General features: G+C 38.5%; 2 protein-coding genes across 9 annotated transcripts in view; both read left to right on the forward strand.

Moving 5' to 3' along the window:
- Positions 1-7,001, forward strand: part of PDE10A (phosphodiesterase 10A) — a 367,399-nt gene extending 360,398 nt beyond the window's left edge. For all 7 annotated transcript variants that reach the window (XM_072035843.1, XM_072035842.1, XM_027454257.3 and 4 more), the window contains one exon: positions 2,304-7,001. In XM_072035843.1, coding sequence (XP_071891944.1) covers positions 2,304-2,421 — 118 coding nt within the window. In that variant the 3' untranslated portion in view covers positions 2,422-7,001. The remainder of the gene's footprint in view (positions 1-2,303) is intronic.
- Positions 7,002-7,144: 143 nt separating this feature from the next.
- The window catches only part of C3H6orf118 (chromosome 3 C6orf118 homolog), a 33,358-nt gene continuing 15,792 nt past the window's right edge, over positions 7,145-24,710 (forward strand). The window contains exons 1-3 of one of the 2 annotated variants that reach the window (XM_038176174.2): positions 7,145-8,940; positions 21,404-22,119; positions 23,870-23,992. In XM_038176174.2, the coding sequence (XP_038032102.2) occupies positions 8,904-8,940; positions 21,404-22,119; positions 23,870-23,992 (876 nt within the window). In that variant the 5' untranslated portion in view covers positions 7,145-8,903. Of the gene's footprint in view, positions 8,941-14,663; positions 14,771-21,403; positions 22,120-23,869; positions 23,993-24,710 lie in introns of those variants that run through there. The other variant, XM_072035845.1, reaches the window with a different exon arrangement.

The following is a 24,710-nucleotide window of genomic DNA, read 5'->3' on the forward strand; positions in this document are numbered from 1 at the left end:
AGATTTGGAGATGCAGACTAAAAATTCAAGAACACAGATATGACTTCAACTTCTTAATTACTAAAATGTGTGTTCCTGCCGGGTTTAGGTTACTCCAGAATGTTTCAAAAAGCTGATTTTGCATTACAGGTTTTTTTTGAGTAGCAAATGTTATTCAGTGTCATAAGAGGAACACAACTTCATTCCTGTTTGGTATTGCCTCAGCTGCTGACTGGACCGATTTTGATATCACCCCTTCACGAGCAGTGCTCGTTCTTGGAACACAGTGTTTAAACTGCTGCGTCCTTGAATCGTTTGGAATGCAGACACCAGCTGCAAATAATAGCAACAGAAGCAGCCAATGCAGCATTTCAGCATCAAGGTTTTTATTTTGAGAGACTCCTAGCATTTATTCTAGACATTTGGGAGCCAGGGCTTCAATGGGAGTACAAAGGCAAATGAATCGTATTATCCACACCTTTAAATAAGTAAATAAATAAAGGTAAATTAAAAAAAAAAAGTCACCAATTTCCCTGAGGTAAGGTAGTATCTAAGAATCTAGAAAGTTGTCTGATCTGATAATTTATTCTACATTTTAAAATACTGTGTCATCTATAATATATTTATCTTCTTATTGAAAATATTTCTTAGTATATTATGTATTCTTTGTGGATCAAAACTATCAGCCACCTGTGTTACAGTTTCCAGAATAATTCATATGAGTGTTTTGTAGCCTATGTACTCACTAGGCCTACCAAAGTGACAAATCTGTAGCAGTATATTTATTTTGAGTATGAGGCAAAGTGATTTTTTTTTCCTTTAATTCTGACCAAATATTTTAAAACATTTTTCCATTTGCCTTCTTCAGGTGTCTGAATTGTTGCTGAAGTACATACAATTTACAATTTTTTTTTTGGCTGCAATTCTCCTCATTACTTTCCAGTTTTGGGAAAGGGAGCTAGGAATACTGATGGTTCAGTTTTTGTAATCCTTGGTACTTGGTTGTATTAGCTGACATTCAGTGCCTTTTTAATGCTGGCTATGTGTCTTCTAGTTGGCCTGGAGCACTAGAAGACCAGGTTTCCATCTCCCTGCAGAAATGATGTAGCTGTTCCCCTAGAGGGCACCAGCTTTCTTTGGTAGATTTCATCAGATCCTTCCTTTCCCAACCCCAGACAGTGCAACATTTTCTCTTCTTACCTGTTCGCTGTGATTCCAGCTCATTATTTGCTATGTTTTATTAACTGTTTCAGCAGAACTATGACATAAAAATCAGAAGAGTTCTGCCACATATAATCAGACATAATAACAATAACATGACACACAACATGTAGGACCTTCATAGGTTTACCATTCTGTTTGTTTATTAAAGATTTTTAAGGGCCATCTGAGCTTGCTCGTTGTTTCTGCATTTGAAAACTGAATGTCAGATTTGGACCAGAGGTTGCAAAGTATGGTCTCATCATCATCATGTTGGGTATCATCAACATTGACTTATAAGTCACTGGAGTTATATTAGTGCACACCATGTAAGATTATGGGTCCGTACTCCCTCTGGATCATTACACTACCAGCTTAATTTCTCAATATTTTATGGCTTGCAAACTAAAATTTGGTCTTGGGGGTTGGCCAGGCTGTGAGACACTAAAAAAAAAAAAAAATAAATTAAAAAAAAAATCTGTCTCTCTGTCTCAAAAAACGGAAATGGGTACTCTTGTTATGGAAGATTGATACTGTAATCACCACATTAGTAATTGAAAGTTAACACTATGATGTTGTCTTCCAACATATTATATACTGTCAGGCAGCCCTTGTGAAAAAGTTTCAGAAGACCTAATTTGATTCTGTGGTTTCAGATGAGGGAAGTTTCCTGGCAAGGATACTAATCTCTGTGATGCTTTTAAAAAGGACCAGAGCAAGTTGTTTTAAAATCCCTGATGTCTGAAGTGAGGAGGACTGTTTGTCTGCAGACTGCTGTTTCAGAGTCTCTACAGACATGGTTCCAGCTGGGTTTTCTCTGTACCTGTGAGGGCTCCAAATCTGTAATGGAAGCACATACTAGCCTCTAGCTCCAGGGCTCAGTCTGAGGGAAGGGTGCCATAGGTTTATACATAGTCAACTAGCCACACAGAATTATAAAATGGGATAACTGAAGGCAAAGGGTGAAAGAATATAATGAAGATAAAAGTGTGATGACATACTGGCACTTACATACAGCATAAAGCCACACCTCGAGGTATAATACAGCAGACAATACTATTAGGAAGAAATCCCTGTAAGTTTATGAACAGTGCTTTACCTCTTTGACTCTTTTGCATCTCCAGGGACAATCTCAACCAATGGGAAAAAGTAACAAGAGGTGAGGAAGCCTCGATATGGATTCCCTCCCAGTCCATCACTCCTGGGACTTCAGATTCGCTTCCTGTGAAGATTGATGACTGAACAGCAGCAACAGATTGCTTTAACCCTAAAAGTATCCCTTCTTGCTTTGGGGGTTGTTTTTTGTTTGCTTTGTTTTTATTTGACAAAGGAAAAAGAAAAGCTACAAAATGCTAACTAAGAAGCAGATCTGCCAATGAAGGTAACACCCATGGAGTTGCCTCAGTTAAACAACCCTGGCAGCCAATCTCCTGACCTACACCAGTGACACAATGTGAACAGAGGGAAAACGACAACCCAGATTTTTTGGAATCAGCTATCAAAAGAAAACTTAAGACTTGTGAATATAAAAGACTGGCCTTATCTCATGGGCTACATTGCTGAGGCCTTAATTTAAAACTGATGGGGAAAAAAAAATCTTAGGGGGTACTTCTAAATTGTATCTTTCTAGTAAGGGTTTCAATGGTACTTTTATTATACTGTACTGTGGCTGGCTTTAACACCAGTGTCACTTGGGAGTTCTTGGCTATAAATAGAACAATATATCCATTGCTATTGTGAATGTTTATGTGTGATCTACTTGTAATCAGTTTGAACTCCAGCAGAATCCTTGGAGACTATAATTCATGCTTAGGTTACGGTGAATTCTCTTGCTGCAAACAAAAGAAAACCAACATTCAGGTTAAAGGTTTACAGTACTTCATTAAGCATCATGATGCAAACTGTCTGTCACTCACAAGGCAAATGTTGAAAGAGCTAGTGATGATGCTTTGTTCTTCAGAATGATTTATCAAGCTAGACAACTCCTCCCTTTAAACACTGGAAGTGCTGGATGTTTATCTCCAATAAGGAGAGGTGTAGGCATAGTTTCAGGTTGGAGTTTTTGTATCCATAGTGACAGAAGCATCAGATTAAAATTTAAATGTGACAGCAAAGATTTCCTTGCCTAGCTCACAAATACCTAAAGTCATCATGTTTACTTCTACCTGCTGAGTTGTATTCTAAAAGGTATTAGAGACATACCTGAAGTATGCTATCTGCTGGGAACAAAAGCCCTGTCAGAAAAGTCAGGTCTCATAAAAGAAATTGTGGTACCATCACAATAAATCAAAAATGTTTTTGTATAGACTAGCTTTTGTGTTGCACAGTAACACTGCATGTCTTCTTCTACTCTTTATCCCCATCCCAAGATAGTGAAATTAGGAAACTTCTCCCTTTTTGTTTGCTTTTTTCCTTAGTTCATCAAAATTTCCAGACTTAGTACTGCCTTTCTCAAAGAAAGAATAGCTGACAGAAGAAAAGTACTCTAAAATATTGTGTTTACAGTTCTGTGCTTCAGTTAGGCGTCAGCCTTACAAACTTATGCACAGACTTTAAGACCTTACATTTAATGCCACTCTTTTGAATTTAGTGCAATTTTACAAAATATGTTTCAAGAACTCTTAATTTGCCTTCATCTTTCTCTTAAAAATAATGAGAAAAAACTCTTCATATTGATCCACACAGTAAGTGAAAACACAGTCTTTGTATACCTTTCACAGTCTTTGTAAACCTTTCACATACAGCCTATACTGCATTATATGCTTTTTCACAGATAATACATTGTTGTAGTGGTTCTATGATAACATGGCCATTTGTGTAACTGCAACTAATAACAGTAGCAACTTAAAGACAGGATGCAGGTTCTTTTTTTCTTTCTCACACCTGTTGCTCTAATATTGCTCTAATAAGCATGTCATCTTCTGTGTTTTATTTAAATGACATTTAAATTACTCTTGAGTTTTGCCTTCTGTTATGGTCGAGCACATACCAGTATGTGTACATGTGTACAGTATGTGATGCATAATCACATAATGTATAAATGCACCTAAGCCTTTGCTGTACATAGATATCCCAGAGGTTGAGAATTCAATTTGAAATTATCTTATTTGTATAATACAGGTTACCTAGCAGAAAGCCCCATAATTCTTTTCAGGTGCTTTGCTAATTCTAAGTGCAGAAATTCATTTCTAACCACAGTAAATTATTTAATCATTTTGGATTAAAAAAATAAAAAATAAAACAGGAAACACCAAAGTAGAATGAATAGTATCTCATGCTGTCTTCTGCTTTATTACTTAGTAGTTCTGCTTTAATGAAATCATGCAGTTGCAGACTTTCATCTGCTGAGTACTTGATACACAATCAATCATTCTTAATTCACATGGAAATTTATCTAAATCTATGGTGACCACAAAAATATTCTCTGAAATTCAGATATTCCACCAACTGAACTGAACATTTTTCCTTCATGGGTTAAGTATATTTGCTGTTCTTATTAGAATGATGATATAACAAGCTTTGCAAAAATATTCCTTATCACACTGTCTGTGTTAAGCAAAGTTATAATTTGTCTTCTAGTCATTGCTGGTAAAGACAACTTGGCTAGTTCTGTTACTTACTATTCAGAATATTTGACATATCACATGGTATGTCTTGTTTTGAAGTTTACAAGTACTGACACGGAACATACTTCCCTAACAAATTCATCCAATTGAACGTAAGTTGTTCTATTAATGTCCCAAGTCAATCAGATGGGTTTGTTTGTTTTTTTCTAATGTGGAACTACCTGAAACATTTAAAATACATGTTTATTATAGTATAAGATCCACTAAAACTAAAAACTTCAGTTACGGTGGTTGTGGATTGGTCTATGAAAGGAGAAAAAATCATGACAAAACATTACTTTTTGTCTGTAGCTATAATAAAATTAGCAATAGTGCGCTACATTTTCTAAGCAAATTTAGTCTCAGCATTTAAAGAGTACAGATTCAGATGTAACTTTCTGTAGAAAACAAACAAACAAACAAAAAGTAAAATCAGTACCCCCAAAGTCAAACCCACCAAAAATTGAAACTTTGAAGTTGCATATGAATTTCACAACTCAAGTACATATTGAGATTTAATTGTTCAAAAGTGTGGACTTGAACTCACAAATCTGCTCATTAAGTTAAACTGCCAAAAGCCATTTTTATCCTGCTAAAACCTGATGTACAAGATCAATAAGAACATATATTAAAAAATAAAAAAAAATAAAAAAAAAATAAAAAACATTTTTTCCTAGAAGTGTTAGAATTTGTATTCCCAGAACAGCATTATTTTTGTTAGTGATTTCAATGGATTTTTGCTTCTAAGCCCAGGAGAAGTAGAAGGACTACCTGAAGCCATATCTGAGTATTTCTAATATATTGTGAAATTATGCCTAAAAGATACGCACTAAGTGAGAAAAATAGTTCACGCAGCATGATATTCATCTGATATGTTGCATATTTTATTACAGCAATGTCAGAAATTCCATTGTTATAATTAATCTATGAATTTTGAAATATAGTACAGCATCTTGCTGTAATGGTTCAGCTCATGGCAATACTTTATTTAAATAAGTGCTATATTTTTAGTAAGTTATTCCATTAGAGAAATGCAATAGTGTTTTTAGTAGGAGTATATGCTAAAATATATTTACATTGGAGGAGACATGCAGTGTGGAATTCATCCTTTTGTGTGGCACAGACTTCTTTCATGTGTTTAAACTTTAAACAGTGTGATCAGTTTGCTGTGACTGCATTTAGACCATTTAGTGTTCAAATCGTAGGGATTGCAAATAGCACTATTCACGTTAAAAATAGAGATTGTTAGATGCTCAAAACAATTATGACCCTCTTGAAATAATGCATTTGCCTCGAACACTGTGATACAGGAACAGTTCTGTGAAGTGGTACAATTCATTTGTTCATTCTAAACACAGAAGAGACTTTCTGCACACTACTACAAGGAAGTTCATGTTCAAACTTTAGGTTATATATCCCAATCTAGCAAAGGCACATTACAACGCTTATTTTCCTTTCTGACCAAAAACTGTGCTCGATTGTAATACGGGTGTATACTCTGTCAAAACAAAAAGAAAAAACAAAAGCAAAACAAAACAACAACAACAAAAAACACAACCTAAAACTATGGACTGCTTTCTAGGGTAGGTCAAACTGATTTGTAGAGTAGATTCATATATATTCAAAATTCAGGTTGGGCTGTTATGTGAATAAGAAAGAACTTCAAGGTAACATTCAACTTTACTACATTTAGTGAGCTGAAAGATTTGTTTTATATATATATATATTTACACACACATATATATATATATATGATACATATAAACTATCTTTGTAAAAATAAAACAAAAAATATGCAAGTGCAATAATTTAAAGAGGTCTTAACTTTGCATTTATAAATTATAAATACTGTACATGGTGTGTAATTTTTTTCATGTATTCATTTGCAGTCTTTGTATTTAAAAACAAACCTAAACCTTTACTATTACGTTTGTACAATAGAACAGTAAGCATTTATTATGATATAGTTACGTTGTAAATAAATTCACAAACCAAACAGCCAGTACATATGCATATATGGGTGTCCTATTGTGAAACCTGTTTTTGCTTTTACTGCTGGCTTTAGCACAGCAAGACTACTTCTGTGGATATGTAATTATACATATAAATATATGTATGATACATAAAATATATTTAGAAATGTTCATAATTTTAATGGATATATCTATACATATTCTTTGGTGTGAATATTACTGAATACAGAGTTTTTTAATATTATTTTTCATGTTTATTTTTGCTATTATTGGGAGTGGAAGTGAGGAATGTGAAGTGTGTGTGTGTATGTGTGTGCACCCACATGTGCACATGTGTATGTGCTCATATACCATGAGTAAACCACAATAGAAATGGAATCAAAACATAATGGAGTCCCATAATTTATGTTTGCCAACATAAACTTTTTTTTTTTTTTTTTTTTATGTAATCAATTCTTGTGAGTTTATATTGTCACAAACTGCAAAGGGATCCACTTTCCCATTTGCTCTCCATCTGCCAGAGAGCTTACCTTGCTGTTGATGTAATTTCACATAGATCCTTGCTTCGGCACTGCCAAATGGGCATGTAGCTAATGCAGAATAATTTATTACCTTTTGGGGAATTATGCAGATACTCAGATGCTGAATGTACAAAAATAATTCTGCACCCAAATGTTAATGCTTGCTACCCCAAAAGGATATAAGGCTTTGACAATGGTCAATACCCTGAAAATACAAGCTAGGTTCAGGGAACCGTAAAATAAATTTCCGAACGGTCCTTTGGCAGATACTTATAAAAAGCAAACCAAAAACAAAAAATCTTTTGTGTTTATCTATTTAGCATATTGATTTGCTTCAAAGATTCCTTGCACCGTTCATGCTTAGTAACAGGGCTATAAACACCATTTATAGCCCTCAAAATTGTCTTGTGTCATCGTGAGTCTGCACTACCCTCCCATTCTCAGCAACAGACATTGTGCTTGGGAAAGAGGCTCCAGACTGACTTTGTGCTCTTGTTCTCAGCACAGCCTCCTGGTTTTTCCCAGTCTTTCTCCCCATTGTAGGAACCTGGAGCATTGCTAGCACAACTTGGCCAGAAAGAGGTTTCCAGAGCAACTTTTTAACTACTGCCTATGGTTGTCAAAAACATGTTTTACAAAGTATTCCTGAATTTGTGCTATTAGAGCTTACACTTCCACAAAGCTTTGCTGCAAGGAAACTGCTAACTCTTTTGATGAAACAAAGTACAGCGAGATTTAATGCATTTGTTAGGGATAATTCATTTAAGTTTAAACTTTCCAAATGTTTTGGGGGTACGGGTAATACAAGAGGAATGTTACTGGGAGTACTATTAATTTGGTCCTTTTTACCTGTTTCTGTGATGTTTGCAAGGAACTGTGGGGTGAAGTCAATCCCTTTCTGGTCAAATAATTTGATGGCAAATTGATGGCAGTCAATTTCATACCTTTTCATACTTTTCTGCTTGTCACGCAGACAGCTCTTGTAGTAGAGCATGGTGCTTTGCCATTGATGGTCACTGCACAGTCTATATGTTTTTCCTGATATTTTTGGTCATTTGTTATTGAAAAACATCACCAGAAAATCATTAAAACAATACCTGAATATATCCCCTTGTAGATATTGGAAAATGTAAATGTAAAAGGACGTCCACTGAAGCTTATTAACACCTGGGGAGGAACTGTTAGTTTCAATGAACTTTAAATCAAGCTCTATTGTAAGTAGCTCAGTAAGATTCTGTGCTCATTTAAGTCAACTGTAATGGCTGATGCCTTCAATGAGTTTCACCTGATCAACTGGTGTTGCAGATTACTTCATTGTACGTGTTTTGCTGAAGACAATTACTGAGGATGATTTCTTCTTCCTCAGTCTACAAGCATTTCCTCAGGTTAGAGAGAATATTTTTGTATTTTGTTTTGAAAATGGTTTTGTTTACAGTGCTCTACGAAGTGCTACCTGTGTTACAGGTGTTGCTTACAGAGATGAAGAGTTTTCACTCTAGGTCAAGAAAGAGCTAACGAGAAAATTGGCAGAAGCTAGTTGGCATGTGCATAAGATCTGTTGTTTAAACGAAAAGTCTTCTAAAGGAAAGGGAAAGCCTGAGAGTCAAGAATATGAATCAGATCAAATGATATCTTTAAAGAGAAAAGAATGCACTATACCAGGTAAAGATTATTTATTTATATATATATATATTTATAATGTTACTAAAAGGGCTGAACAAATTTCATCACATGGTCTATTAACATTCAGCTGGCCTTAATCACTTTTCACAGCAATGCAAACCCTGTGAATATAGGTAAGAATATGATGTAGAGCTATTTATATTCCTAGAGTTGTCTTTATGCTAGTTAGAGAAGCAATGTAAGTTCATAATAAATACTATTTAAAAAACATAGAGATGAGAGTACAGAAAAAAAAAAAAAGTCTTGTTACTAGTAAATCTTCTAGGTACTCTAGAATCATGCCTGTGGTAGAACTAAAGTTTCTAAGGAATAAATACCCTTTTTCTCATTGGTTGTTGTTGGAATGTATGTGAAATAGCACCAAACAAACAAACAAACCAAAACCCCAATATATTCTTTTTGAAAGCTGTCTTTCATGCATGACTTCTTCTTGCGTATTGTATTGCCATTAGAGTTAATCATCAATGCAAACAGATCAGAGTTTGATCAAACCATTCCGGTGTTCAGAGGTAGTCACCATTGTAGCTGATGGTGCATCAATTGAAGCCTTTTTCTGTCCTATGCCACAAGATGTGTAAGTCCCATGACCATCAGTCTCAGTGTGATGTTGAATTGCAGACTGTACAGAAAGCTTCACACAGAAAACTAATGTCCTATTTGCTATCTGAAAGCTTCTAAATCAACTCCTTGAAATCATTATATAGAATTTGCTGATAAGGTAGTTTCTTCATTTGTTGCCTTTTTCCTTTCTATTGTTTTGTTGTATAACTTTGCTTTCCTGGTGGAGTAATTTCTATTTTTATTTTACCTTAAGGACTCCATGAGTAAACCAGGCCACCATTTCTATATCATCTTCTACCCTCTCTACTTCTTGGTCTTTATTAAATTCCCCATGATCGGGAATTAAAAGTGCAAAGCCCTTTTCTGGACTTTTCCAAGGTTTATATAAACTGCGAAATGTGTAAAAAAAAAAAAAAAAAAAAAAAAAAAAAAAGAAAAAAGAAAAAAACTGAGTTAATGGGCTGGAATTGTGGAAAGGAGACCTTAAACCCTAGCTGTTTTTAGCCCTGAAAGTAATAATTTATATGCAGTATTGCATAGTGTCGTATTCTACAATAAGATTAGAAACTGTAGAGTAGAATAGTTCAGTTGTAAAGGGACCTACAAGGATCATACAGTTCAACTGTCTGACCATTTCAGTACTATCCAAAAATTAAAGCATTTTATTAAGGACATATATATTATGCCCTAATATACATATATATTTAAATTTATATATGCCTCTTGTAAACAGACAGACATGGTTCATAAACCATCTTGCTAGGAAGCCTGTTCCAGTGTTTGACCATCCTCAAAGAACTGCTTATTTATTAATCTTTAATTAATTAATCTTTAAGATATATGCTTCTCCCGCAGCCTTTATGATTCTCCAGCGCTTTGTCTATGGTGCATTCAGTATCTGTTTCAAACACAAGTAGCCCAGCAGAAAAATGTAACATGCTATAATTTCTACATGCCAATAAAAGGTAAGAGGGGAGGTTCTTGTGGAAAAACTTAGAGAGTGATATTTTGGGCATGTGCATGTGTGACATTTTTACACTGAGGACAGTTGCACTTAACTTGATAATAAACTTCCTTGATGTTGGTTTTCAAGGTTCTATAGACCCTGAACAGCCATTATAATAGCTGGAAATACTGTAAACTCAACATGCTAGTAACATACTGGGAACAAACAGAAACAAACATCATAACCAGGAAAAATAAAATGGGCTACACCAAGAAAAACATCAGTGTTTTAAAATATTGAAATATTGAGGCATAACTTTCTCCACAACCCTTAGCATGTAGCATGTCTCCAGCTTGTTGGAAATGGGGTGTTGGCAGGGTAGGGAAGACTTTAAGGAAGCTGCAGTTGCTTTTCTCTCTTGTAGTTGCATCCAGCTGTGAGATACTGTACCTCATTTCTTAGCATAGTCTGTTTAGAGTGGTCTAACCATTAAATTGCTCTGCATGCCTTTCACTGCATTGATTGGATCAGAGGGTGTTCAGTGTGACTGGACAGAGTCCTTCCCTGTCAAGGAAGAGGTAAGTATCACTGTTAAGGCAATCCCTGCCAGTCATCAGAATAAACAGTAGGCACCCAAACGAATATACACCTGCACAGAAAACTGGAACAGGAGTCTGTGGTCTTACCTCTGCTCCCAGCAACACGAGATGGTGAAATTTACAAGACCAGAGATGATGTGAAAGCTTACCTAAAGGGCTTGAACCTGGACAGTGTTCCTCTTCACCATGGAGGGTAATGAAGTCAGGGCTTTGCAGACTATATGCAGACTGCTATATTCTGTAGAAGATGACCTACAGAATAAAAAAGTTGCAGGATGGACCCCCAACAGTCTTTCTAAACAGGCACCAGTTTTATAAAACATAGAACTTCATTATATTTGAGACTGTTCCACTATGAAGTTTTGATGAATTCAGCCAATAAATTCAACAGCCTTATGGGAGGAGAATGAAGGTTCCAGGGAGAGAGCAAGGTCTTGCATGATATTACTAGAAAATCACCTAAGATATCAGACTGATTTATAATTTATGCTTTGAATTTAGAGCTATGGTAAAAGAAAAAGAAATATTGAAACCCTACATGCTGTATGAACACCAGCAAGCTTTTATTTCTGGCATTCCTAACACACAATCTAAACAAAGCAATTTGCCTGCAGTACCTCAGAACAAGCCTGAGCTTACTTTTTTTTTTTCTTTTCCCTGTTTAAGATGCTTTATTTGTAAATACTTTCCTGCTGTCTACAGCAGGAAAAAATACTTCCTAGTGGATGAATCTGGGTTTCAAGACTGAGTGCAACAGTGCTTTGGATTACCTACAGGTTATATTTCTGAGGCAGAAATGTGTGTAGTGTGATCGTGAAACTGGGTTGGAGACAAACATCTAAGTAACACATTATTAAAAATGATTCTAATTTTTGACTTAAGGGGTTTTTTTTGTTTTGTTTTGTTTTGTTTTTTTTTAAGTAATTAGGTTAGTAAACTGAGCCTGCTGATGTTGATACCAGCCTTCCCAGTGGTATTGATGTGATGGTGTTCGTAGATCCTGTAAACGCTTTCTGATTTAAGGGCTCTGTTGCCTCTTGTATAAAACCTACCCTGCACATCAGACAGGTTTGAATTACCCAGTCCAGGTCCTATGGACCTGAGTACAGGGTTGCTCCTGCTGCAGTAGGCTGCTACACAGATCGCTGTGAAAGCTTGCAGAACAAATGCTCCCAGCTCCTCACACAGCCCCCTACACTCTGGTTGATTCTGCCTTTTTATGTAATAACAATATAAATTAAAGTAAATGGACCTCATTACTGTGACAAAGTATGCAACAACTGTAAGATATTTGCATTTCAGGGCATTTGAGGGGAACGATAATAGCCATAAAACTTGTAGCAATAGATCTGATTTCTTGGCAGCATTTTCTGTTGTTCATTGCAAACAAAAGTCCCACTGTAGTACCAACAGTAATGGAAGGAATGCTGCAGCTTTTCCATTTATGCAAACATGGCTTGAGGAGCAGGAGCAATAGCTCAGGGGTAAGAGAGATTTTTGCAGCTTGGCGCCTACATGTTTCACTAGTAATAAAGAAGTATTGACTTAGCCAGATTTGTGGTCACCATACATAGGAATGCTGGCTGGGAGTGATCGCTGCCTTGTGCAGATGGGAGGTTTCACGTATATTATAAACTATAGCTGGATCCAACTCATTTGTGTCTCCTGAGCATAAACCAGAGAGCTTTTGTAAGGAGAAACTCAGGCTGCTGTGTGCAGGCCTACAGAATGAATACTGACTGAAGAACATCTTTCTGAGTCAGGCAGATGTGATGACTGGTGCTGTGCTTGATAATCACCAAAGTGCTTGTCACCTAGTTTGCCAGAAATCGAACACACAGTCTGATACTGCTTGAGGTTCTGGAGAAGTGGATTTCACTAAGTATGCTTGTGGGATTAATGTACAGGCATTGGTGGTATTTATTTAATTTCTTCCTTTCTTCTTGCACTGGGAACAAAGCACATGATTTTCAAGTTAAAGAGCATGTAACCGAATGGCCATCACAAGATGATGAGGCATTGTATATGGTCTTAAAGAAATGTGCCTGATGTTTTCTGTCAGGGATAATCTAGGTTCCCCCTTATTTCCCTTGTATTCTTCCTGTGTCATCAACTTGCCTGCATTTTGATTTGATGACCTTGTGCAGGTTCAGATTCTGGTCTGACTGACACTTAAGGAGGTTCTGCTTTGGCTGTGGTTTTGCTAGATATCATGTTTTTTAAGACTACCGCTTTTTTTTTTTTTTTTTTTCCCTTCACCCTCTCCCACAAGCCATTTTCCGGTGTACAGACTCAGCTGCAGCCCACATCCCATGTGATGGGTCCTTCTAGTACACCATCTACCTCATGTCACTTCAAGTTCCTGGAGAAGCGTGTGACTTGACTTCATTCTGCATCCAGGTCTCTCACTAGATACTGGCCTCTCTGTGGAAGGATATGGGAATGCAGCTATTAACAGGTTATAAACCTCAGCTCAGTCCTGGGGTAAAAGACTTCAGTCCCTGAATGCTGTCAGCAAAGCAAAGTAGGAAGTCCTCTTTCCTTGAAGGTTAAAATACTTTTGATATATAATGAAAAGTTTTGGTGCTCAGTGAACTAAAGGCACCCCCTCAGACAAGAACAGATTTTTTTTGGAGGTCAGACAGTGTGACAGGGAAAAAGAAAAAGTTACCACATGATTAGATATAAGGTCTTGGTGCTTCAGCTCCCTTTGCTTGTTAGATTCCAGTCTCACCATTGTGCTAGAAATTGGTGCCAGCAAGCAGCAGGTCAGTGCCCAGAAGACATGAATGGGTGCTGGGTGCCTCAGACTCACTGCAGCCCCATTGCTCAGCAGTGTTGCATTGGGCCTGCTTTGTCACAACCTTTTTGATTTCTTTAAATGAGGAAGTGAATGGAGACAAATGAGGGAAAGGGGAGAAGGGGCAGAGCACAAGCGAAGAGGAAAGGAGTCAGCCTGTCTGAATGGGAAGCGCTGCTGTTTGTTCATGTGCAAGGGAGCAGCTGAAACTTCATGGTGTGAGAGTGTGGGGAGGGCAGGGGTGCAGGGTTACAATCGCAGGAGCTTTTTTTTTTTTTTAAAAAAAAAAAAGGTATCACACAAATGTTGTCATCCAACTGGAAAATAGCAAATGTACTACCAGCATTTAAGGACAGCAGACTTGTTCCTCTCTCGTTCCTCTCTTTTCTTTGGTAACTTGTTCTTTTAGACCAGGGAAGCATGATTGTCTGCAGAGGTTTGCAATAATGTCAGCTGGTCTGCTCCTGAACAAAACCGAATAAACCAGTAATTAGCACAAGAGGCAGTGGTAATTAGTACAAGAAGTGCCTGGGGGGTCAGAGTGGACCTACATCTGCGGAGTGTGGGAGGACCTGCTGGGGAGGGGAGGAGAGGGGAGGAGATGGTGTGAGGAGAAGGATAGTGCGTGCATGGGGACAGAGGGCACCCACAGTAGATCTGGGAGGGGATAGGGGACTTTGCCAGGGCCATGGTGGGGAAGCCCCACACAGGGCTGGTCCCAGATTAATCCTCATGGCCCGGACTGAAATGCTACTGAGGCAGGGTGAGGCACAGGTCTGTGTTGCTGGGCGGGGACCTGGGGTCGGCAGGGTGTCTGGCTGGTGTCCGTGGTGATGGCTGGGCCCTGACGGACTGGAGGAAGCTGGTGGTTGTTGAAGTGCCAGCTTGGATGCTTGGTGTAAGGTGAGGAAGCCATTTCACCCAGCCTGATGGCCAGCTCAGGGGCTTCCTATGCAGTGGGAAAAGCCAAACATCACTGGTGTGGTCCATGCCACCACAGGGCTACTGCCTTCAGTGACCTTATCAGAAACATCACACCAGGATCCAGTGCATGTATGTGTTTCACTACAGGCAGCCTGAATTTCCCCATGTCTAGGAAGCCATGATCAACTATACTGAAGTGTTTTACTGTGCTTCAAAACTCTTTTCCACCCTCATGTTCTGCAGGCAAAAAATATCCCTCTGCCTCCCTCAGGAGGTATTGAGAGGAGAGGTGAAAATGTAGTTAACATCTCTTCCACTCTGCAAGTGTCAATTACCTTTCTTTTCCCCCCTCAGATGGTCTATATATATAGCTATAAATATAGCCAGCTAAATTCAGGCTGTTTTCAACCTGTGTTTAGCACTGAAGTGGACAGGTTCTATTTTAGGGCTGAAGAAATGTTTGCGTGCCTGAAATCTCCAAGTTTTTCTAACTTTATCAGTTGGTCTAATAAAAGAGATTACCTCTTCCTACAGACCTTCCCTTGCTTACGTCCTTCAGGCACTGTGTCTACAATAACACTTCTTTCCTATTGCTTCTCTGCCACCTGCAGTGCACAACTTGAATGCACAAGGCAGAGGATGAGGGAAGGCATATTAGGGTATTTCCTTATTTTATTTCTATTGTTTCATTTTGCAAGTTTGAAAATATTCCTGAAAACAGAAAAAGCTGGGTTGGAAGGGATCTCTGGCAGTCACCCGGTCCAATCCTTCTGCCAAACTGGGCTAACAAATTTTGATCAGATGCTCAGGATCTTACCCTATGAAACTGTGAGTACTTCCAGGGATGGAGATTTCACTGCCTCTCTTAACACACGGTCCAGTGCCAAACCATTCTTGATGTGAAGAATTTTATTTTCTTATGTCCAACCAATTTCTCCCTTGCTGCATCATGTAGCTGTGTCTCCTTGACCTTTCACTGAGTGCACCTCGGAGAGGAGGTTCTTGCTTCTCTACCACCTGAGGTAGTGGGTAACAGCATTTTTTATTTATGTATTTATGTATTTATTTATTTATTTTCTGCCTCCTCTTACAAGTCTGATCTCTGGTCTATGCAAAATGCGGTCCTTCTGGGGTGCTCCAATCTCTTGGCAATCTCAATACTCCTCTGCTAGTCTCTCTAGTTTGTCAATGTCATTCTTGCACTATAGTATCTAAGACTGGACACAGTGTGCTGGTGTGGAGTAGAGGAGAGCAAGCACTTTCATATGTCTGCTGTCTATGTATTTGCTTTCTTAATTTCAAGGCACACTGCTGGGCTTGTGCACCTTGACCATAAGGAACCACAGGTACTCTTCTGCAAAGCTGCTATCTATCCAGTCCACCCCAAGCCTGTACTGCTATGTAAGGTTAGGCCATCCTCGATTATAGGCATTACATTTTTCCTGGTTGACTTTCAAGAGGTTTCTGTTGGCTCATTCCTCCAGTCCTGTTGTCAAGGTCTATGACTTTTTTTTTCAACCCCCAATTTTTCTTAAGCATGCGGTTCCCCAGCCTCTTGTTCCTGTGTTTATGCTATGTAAACATGTTTAAAGACCTTGTTCCCCCTCAAGGCAGTATTTTCTTTTACTATAAACTGAATGGGCATGGTGGGATGGGTTTTTAGAAGCAGGCTACACTTACCTGCAGTAGATACTCTTAGACAGAGAAGGAAGGTCTTGTGCTGCCCAGGCTGTTGCTCAGTGCCTTTGGACACTTGTATGCCACTAGTCATACTGTTCTCCCACTTACCACGAGAAATGATGGTAATAGGATGCAGACCTGTCCCCTACCAGGAAATACATGCCCTGAGGTGTTCATCTTTGCTATCTGCTCATTGATATAGTCAATAAGGAGACAAAATTGTGAATTCCTGCTCCTGGACAGGTCAAGAAAACTCTTTTATTACAAACTACTTTTTGTTTTGTTGGTTGTTTGTTTGTTGTTTTTTTTTGCTTCATGCCTTACTTTACCTCATCTCCCATCCATTTAGAACTTAAAGCCTCAGTTTATAAGAGGGCTGAACTCAAGGCTGCTCCTCCATTAAGGTTTTGAGACTACTGTGGTCTGCCCAGAGAGGAAATTAAGGGACAACATCTGAGTATGAGCTTATTCCACTCCAACTCTAGATGTCTCTTCAGGGTAATCTCAGGCTCTACTCTCAATGGGCAAACAAAAGTAGTCTTCTTATCTGCCCTACACCTAGCCAGCATACTGTTACATTTCTAGAATAAATAAAGTAACTTTCACAAGAGGTTTGTGTGTGTGCTTAAAGAAAGAAAAGAGGAACAAATATAATCAGTTAGACACTTCTTTCTCAGTAGCAGCTGCCACTGCCTCTCCTCCACTCAACATACTGCAATATGCTCTTTTATCTCTCACATTTTTATGAAAAAATCACAATCTTATTATCATGTTCATTTCCATCCCTGCAACACAAATCAATCACAGTAACAATTAAATGGTTCTCAAATCAGAAGAATTAAAAATAAGAAAATAAAAAATGACTGAAGTGGCAAGAAGGGAAAATTAACTTATTTCCCCCCACTCCTCACTCCCTGAGTCCCTGTTGTTGAAGGAATGATAAGGAATGAAGGAATGACTGTCTTAGTAAATGTCAGTCAACAGCTTTTATTCTGTGCTACTTGAAACCTATGCGTATCTATAGTCTTCTAATTCTCCCCAGTGTACCCTCTTCCAGTGAGCCTATCCCATATAAATATATTACTCCTTGTTATGTAAGTCAAGGCTCTGACTGCAGATAAATAAATATGGGCTTCTAATATTGTTTAATAGTGAGGGAATCCTGGTGGTTAAAATGTTATCTCAGCTGATGGGTCAGGATTTGACTTTCTGATTGTGTATGTGAGTTCCTAGGTCTGTTTTCCTGGGTAGCAAGGGCAGCCATGCATGGTTTTTGCTCTTTCTCCCTTTATTCAGTCTCTTCTTCAGGCTAAATTAAATTCCTCCACCTATATGATTTTTCTTCTCAGCCGTGGTTTCAACTCACTCTTGTCTGGAGTCCTCCAGTTGTCCTAAATCTTTCCCAAAGAGCAGTGGCTGAAACTGGGCACAACATTTGGCTGAAGCCTCTTCTGTGCTGCTAGCATTGACAGGAGTATTTCATCTTCAATAGTGCTCTGTACATCCCAGAATGGCATTTGTCTTGCTCACCACACTGACACTGTTGAGTGGTGTTGACCTTATCATTCACAATATTCCCAAGATATTTTCTAAATAATTTTCTACTGAACCAGCTGTTGCTGGCTGCTGGGCAGCTGATTGTTTCTGCCCGTATTGAAGTTCATGCAGCTGTTCTCAGAATGTCTCTAATTTATCAAAAGCATTTTCAGTTCCAACCTCTGTCTCTGAGACTATCTGCATCCCTCTCCATTTCATATCATCTGTAAATTTAACAAGCATATTGTGTATTCCATCATCCACAATATAAATAAAAATGCTGGGAAAATCAGGTCCAGATTCCAGTCGAATCTTCATAGAATACTGCTTGGTACCTCCTTCATTTGGATAAAGAAACTTTTAAATTCCTCTTTGAATATAATTTTACTTTTTTTGTTGGTTTGTTTGTTTATTCTATTTATTTATTTGTTTATTGTACCCAGGCTAGCCTACCTACTTCTAGATTATTATTTTTTCTCACTTAGGAGAATGCTATAAAAGGCAATACTAAAAGCCTAAGTAAAGTCAAAATATGCCGCTACTACTGTTTTTCCCCTGCACTAACACCCTTAATATAAAACACTAATAACATGCTGTTGTTATTCAGCTCATCATTAGTTGTTTAGGTTCTTAAAGCAATTTTATTTTTCCAGGATACTTTTTTCTTTTGGGAAGTTGAAGGTAAAGTTTCTGAGCTTTTACTCCTCTCTTCTCTCTCTTCCCCACTTTTTTTTTTTTTTTTTTTTAAAAGATAGACCCTGTGCTGAAGCTTTTCCCATCATTGGTGGGTCATCTGTCTCCAGCTGTCTTCTCAAAAGTAACTGCTAATGCATCTGAGACTGTTTCAGGCAGTTTTTCTCATATACTAGACAGATGTTCATCAGGTTCAGCCAAATCAGCAACACATTAAGTATTGTCTAATCTATCTATTCAGGCTATAACTTTTATAACGTTTATTTACTCTTCTCTCGCTGTGTTACCTGTACTAGCCACCTGCTCCTCTTTTTCAGTGATGAGTGAAGGAAAAAGCTTACTTGGGCGTTTTTGGCCCCTTGTCTCCCTTCCCTACTGCGTAGAGTGGACATGTTTCTTTGCTTTACCCATTAGTGTTAATGCATTTTAATCATGGTGTCTAGTACTGGTATAAATGTAGAGGTGGTGCTTCTGTATGTTTCTCTGCAGGGTCTGTGTCCCTCCATGAGGAGAGGTGTCCTCCTATTTCAGGATGGCTGTCTGGAGGTGTCACTGTATTGGCAATGTTGTCTCACTGGCTTGAAGGCCCTTTTCTACAAGCACTGATGCCAAGCCCTCCATGTTCAGCACTGGACAGGACCAGCTTGCCAGGAAAAAACAGAACAAAACAAAAACCTGTTGTGCCACCAATTCAGCAGCCATAGGCAGACTGGCTTGGCTGGGGAGGCAGGAGTGGGCTAAGAGGAATCTCTTTTAACTATATTGCCATCTTGAGAAGGTGAAGCAGGCTGTGCTAGGGAATGTCGTGGTTTCACCCAGTCGGCAGCTAAACACCACACAGCCGTTCACTCACCCTTCCCCCCCTCTGTCTGGGATGGGGAAGAGAAATGGGAAAGTGAAGCCTGTGGGTTGACATAAAGACAGTTTATTAAAACAGGAAAGTAATAATAACAACAATAATAACAACAATAATGATGACAATAGTACCACCACTAATAATGTGTATGAAACAAGTGATGCACAATGCAATTGCTCACCACCTGCTGACCGATGCCCAGCCTAACCCCAAGCAGCCGGCTCCCCACCCCGGCTAGCCATCCCTATGGATCCCTATGTCAGATGGTATGGAATACCCCTTTGGCTAGTTTGGGTCAGCTGTTCTGGGTCTGTCCCCTTCCAGCTCTTGTTGCACCCCCAGCCTGCCCGTTGGCAGGACAGAGTGAGAAGCTGAAATGTCCTTGGCTTGGTGTAAGCACTGCTCTGCAACAATTAAAACATCAGCATGTTATCAGCACTCTTCTCATCCTAAGCCAAAACATAACACTCTACCAGCTACTAGGAAGAAAACTAACTCTGTCCTAACTGAAACCAGAACAGGGAGACAAAAAGAAGAGCTACTTGGAAACATTAGCTCATTGTAGCTGGCCTTATTGTTGCTAGCACTGACAGCAAAATTCCAGTCATCCTGGCACATGCTGACAATGCAAATGCACTGTTGTGTTTCTCGTTGACTTTCTCATGGGTGGCCAGTAGATCTTGTGAGTGGGATGTTGAGGTCAGGCCATGCCCCTGCCCTTCTAGCATGGCCTCCTGCAGGTACCAGTTGCTTTCATGTATCGTGTGGGTATCTGTCAGGCTGTGTGGCCATTTGAAGATCTTGTACCGATATGGAGAGCTGTCCTAAGCACCCATAGGCACCTTGGTTGCCTCCTGATACTCAGTCTCTATGCAGCACTGAAAGGAGTTGCATTGTTTTCCTCCAAACTTCTTCCCCCTTTAAAATATCTCACAAAATTCTTGTCTTCCTAATTCTGCTTTTGTGGGCATCACCGCCTCATCCCCTAAGGATACAAGGTCCTGCAGGAGCAGGGTATCTGTGTACATAAGGCTAAATACTACTCAACATTTCAGAGCACAACAGTGACTCATTTATTAGGTTACTTTGTGCCAGAGTACAATAATAATTGAGTTTCAAAAAAGTTTGCAGTTTGTAACAGCGATCTCATGTGAATATGCCATCATTACTGAAATAACTAGAAGAATTGTGAGACTACCTCACAAAACTGACTTTATAGATAAAAATATATATATATATATCAAGCTTATTTTCTTTTATTAGGTAAAATGAAGGCTGAGAGGAGCCATAATATTTCTCTCTATAAAAGACATTAAGGAGTAGATGATGGGAGAGAACTATTAGCAATACAGAAACTGGGACAAGATTAGCATGTAGCAAAATATAATCTGACGATGAACAAAGATTTAAAATGAGAAGACTGAATGTCTAAAGCTGTTTGTAATTTGATATACAGTAGAAACTGACCAACCATGGGCCTAATGTTAGGCATAATAGGCTCCTTAAGCAGCAGGACCATGGAGAGACTGGGGGGGGCTGGGGGAGGGGAACAAACAAACAAAAAACAGAGAGCGTTACCAATCAGTGTGAGCAAATGAGCAGAGTCTGAGCTTAGCAAGAACCTACTGGTGTGTCCAGGTCTGTTTAGTTATTTATATACTATTTATATACTGCTGTGGATAAGAAGGAAGGTAGCATAGTTTTGTAGGGCATGTCTGTTTAAAATGTTCTGTTATAGAACTGGGAGAGTTTTGATCTGTGAAAACATTTGGTCATCCAAAGCTTTCCCTTTTTCAAGTGTATTTTGTGTATTATTATTAAGTGTATTATTTCCTATTTCTTATAAGCGTGTGGTACAAGAATCCATTTCATCATGGAGAGAAACCGTGAAGTGAGGAGCCTGGCTCATCCCTCAGATAGCGTGGAACTGACCTACAGAACAGATGTTAAGCAGTACACCTCAGGACACTTAAATCATAACAAGCTTTATAAGCCTTCAGAGAAAATAAAACAAGGACGATGGTACTCTGCCAGGAAGCAAACTAGTTTCGTCACAGAAAGAAATCAATTCCTGGTTGAACATGAGAGAACAAGGAAGATGAAAAATTGTTCTGGCAACTTTTGTTCCAGCATTCCTCTGCTTCCAGCACAGGCTGAATCTTCCTTCCCCAACGACAGACATCCACAGTCACCTGTGATCAGCATTGGTGCCTCAGTAGATGCAAATTCTAATGCACCAGAAATATTAAAGTTGAAAGCACTGAAAAAGAAAGCAGAGGAGGGAACTGACAGATTCCATATGCGTCTGAAAAGTGAGGAGTTAGATATGTCAGAGATTATGGTGCTGAAAAACAAACCAGTTAAGAACAGCCGACAGTGTGCTGTTGAGCTTGCCAAAGAAGAATACCAGTTCATACCTTCATATTTGGCTGGTGTAACTAAAACTGATCAGTTTAACAAGTTCCTACAGTTCCAGAAGGAGTTCATAGCAAAGCATGAATTGTTACAGAATGACTTAACAGGAAAAAAAGTATCAGAACAGCATGAAAGGAAGCTGGCTAAGGTAAGAGAGCCCCAAAACTGATGGAAAAGTAAAATTTGGAGCACCTTTCTAGGTGGATGGGTTATGTGTATTCTAGGAAAATTAAATGAATGCATTTAGGCAAAATCACCCTCCTGTTTCTTTTCAGAGAACTAATCACATGTATTTGCTTAGTTGCCCTCTTGTAAGGTGCATCCACTCTGTGTTCCAAAGCCTTGAACTAAAACTCTACTCCACTGTTTTCTCTTCCTCCTCTTGTCTTGTGGAAATGCTAAGTATACAGTAAAGCAGGATACTGCAAGCTAGTGATCTGCATGGGAAAATCATTTGGCCAGCAGCTCTGCCTCTTGTCTAGGAGCATGTTTAAGATAAACTGTAAAAGCTACCTTCTCTGTGCATGCCGTAGACTGTCTTTATGCACAGATATTTGCTGCATTCTGACTGGCCTCATGTGATGGGTAGAATGGGGGGAGTGAATTTGGTGAGTAAAGCAAATACACCTTCTAGAATTTACTTGAGTTACTGCCCTGGGGTAACCATTAGCAATCTCTTAGAACCAGCTGCGGGAGTAAGAATAAGGTACTGGAGTCATAGAAATTAGAGATGGAACTGAATGAAAGCAGCCTGGGGTAGGTAAACTAACAAAATGGGTAGTGTGAGTAAGAGCTCCATTCTCCAGCGGATTCTAGGAAGTATCATCTGTCATGCAAGTAAGCAACTGGCCAAAATGGTTGCTTTCCACCCCAATAAATGATTTCAAGCAACCATTCTCCTATGCCTCTGGTTTAAGAAGCCAGAGAAAAGGGAAGAAAGGATGGGGGAAAAACATTTAAGACAAAGCGATGTATTATAGCAGGGTAACAGCTTGATCTTGTATTTTTCAAAACAGTTTTTCCCAGAAAAACATTTTATCAGAAACACTTTGAATAAGTAAATTTTTTTTGAGATAGGGTAACTCTTGCAGTGATGGTAATCTTTGGCCTTTGATTAAATGGTCAAAATTTCTATCAGCCTTGGTTTGAAATAAGGATATTCACAAAGTGAAGAACTGCCACAATTGATTATCTACCTAGGAGGCTTGTTTCGGAAAAGTTAATCTTAGGAACAGAGCACTTTGAGGTGAGGCCAGCAGCACTCTGGAGAAAGAGTTTTTATAATAGAGGAGGTTTCCTGAGAGACTCTTTCTCTGTCTCAGGTTTATTACTCAGAGCTGATATGTAAAACCATGAGATTATAAGCATATGATTTTAAGCATTGCATTCCTTAGATAGGGTTTATAAGATTATTTATATATTAATTATGTCTTCCTAAGCTAACAACAGTTGCTTTAAGGGATGCAACATGTTCCCAGGTCTGCTTCTTCCAAACTGGAGATGATCTGTTAAAATCAGTAGAGAGACTAATTTATGCTTATGGAAGGGTTGGCTGTAAATGTGTAAGCAAGACATTCAGCAATAGGTTGAGGTGTAATGTCATAATTGTCTTCTGCCACACAAATCAGTGACTTCTTCGTTTTCTACTTTTTTTTTTTTAAATAATCCGTACATCCAGTCTTTTTGAATGTGATCTTTCTTCTTACTGTGATAAAAATGCAGTATTCATGTTATGACTATGAACTTGATCTGGATTCTCATGATGTTTCTTACTGCATACTATCAGAAGAAATGACATGAAGTTGAACAAAGTAACTTATTCTGACTGTAGAGCAACTGCTGTAGAGCACCTTCTGCGCATGTGGATATGTAGCTGTTAATGTTGGTGCTTTTACCAGGAGCTTCAGAAAATCTGTGGCTATGATCCCCTCAATTTCAAGCGACTACAGGTTGTTGAGGAAGTTTTTGAAGATATATGCAACAGTTCTCTGATATTTGGTGATATTCTCAAGGAAATTAAGGTAAGAATTATTTCAAAGATTTAGCACAACATAAGCTGAATGTACCTGATCAGGTAGGAAGAGCAGTCAGCTTTTGGGAAAGATTTGTAAGTTCTTTTCTAGGCTTTCCCCAAATTTACTGTGTGAGTTGCACAGACACAAAACTTTTGGCTACATCTTGAACAGTTTGAAAAATACATTATTAAAAATAAAACAAACAAAACCTCAACTCTAGCCCTAATTTTAAAGTCCATAAAGTATTTTGGAAAAAAAATCTATCTGTAACCTACACGTGAATTACCTGTCTACCTCTCACTCATGACAGTCACATGTGAGGAGTGATAATTCTCACCTGACGTATATTAATGACTTTCCTATTTTTTCCTATTTTTTGATTTTTCACTGTGCTGAAGGATGGCGATTGAAGCCTTTTATGTGGGAATCAAATCTGTTTCTCTTCCTGGGCACTCAGGACAGTAATTTGCATGTGAAACAGAAATAAAATGTTTATGATAAAAATGAAGTTACACTCTGATTCTGTACACTGTAACGTGTTGCTAATGACATAAATTCTACATTAACTTTCCCAGAAAGAACTGAGGAGAAAAATGTAATTCCTCTGTTTCTTGACAAATAATTACACACTGAAATTCAGCAGTTATAGGTGAGGGAAAGATAGGTATTACAGGCAAGTAATCCTTGAGGAAGAGGAGCTAGCTGGGTAATTGAATTGTATGGG

This window comes from Anas platyrhynchos, chromosome 3 (assembly GCF_047663525.1).
Source record: "Anas platyrhynchos isolate ZD024472 breed Pekin duck chromosome 3, IASCAAS_PekinDuck_T2T, whole genome shotgun sequence".
Classification (NCBI taxonomy): Eukaryota; Metazoa; Chordata; class Aves; order Anseriformes; family Anatidae; genus Anas; species Anas platyrhynchos.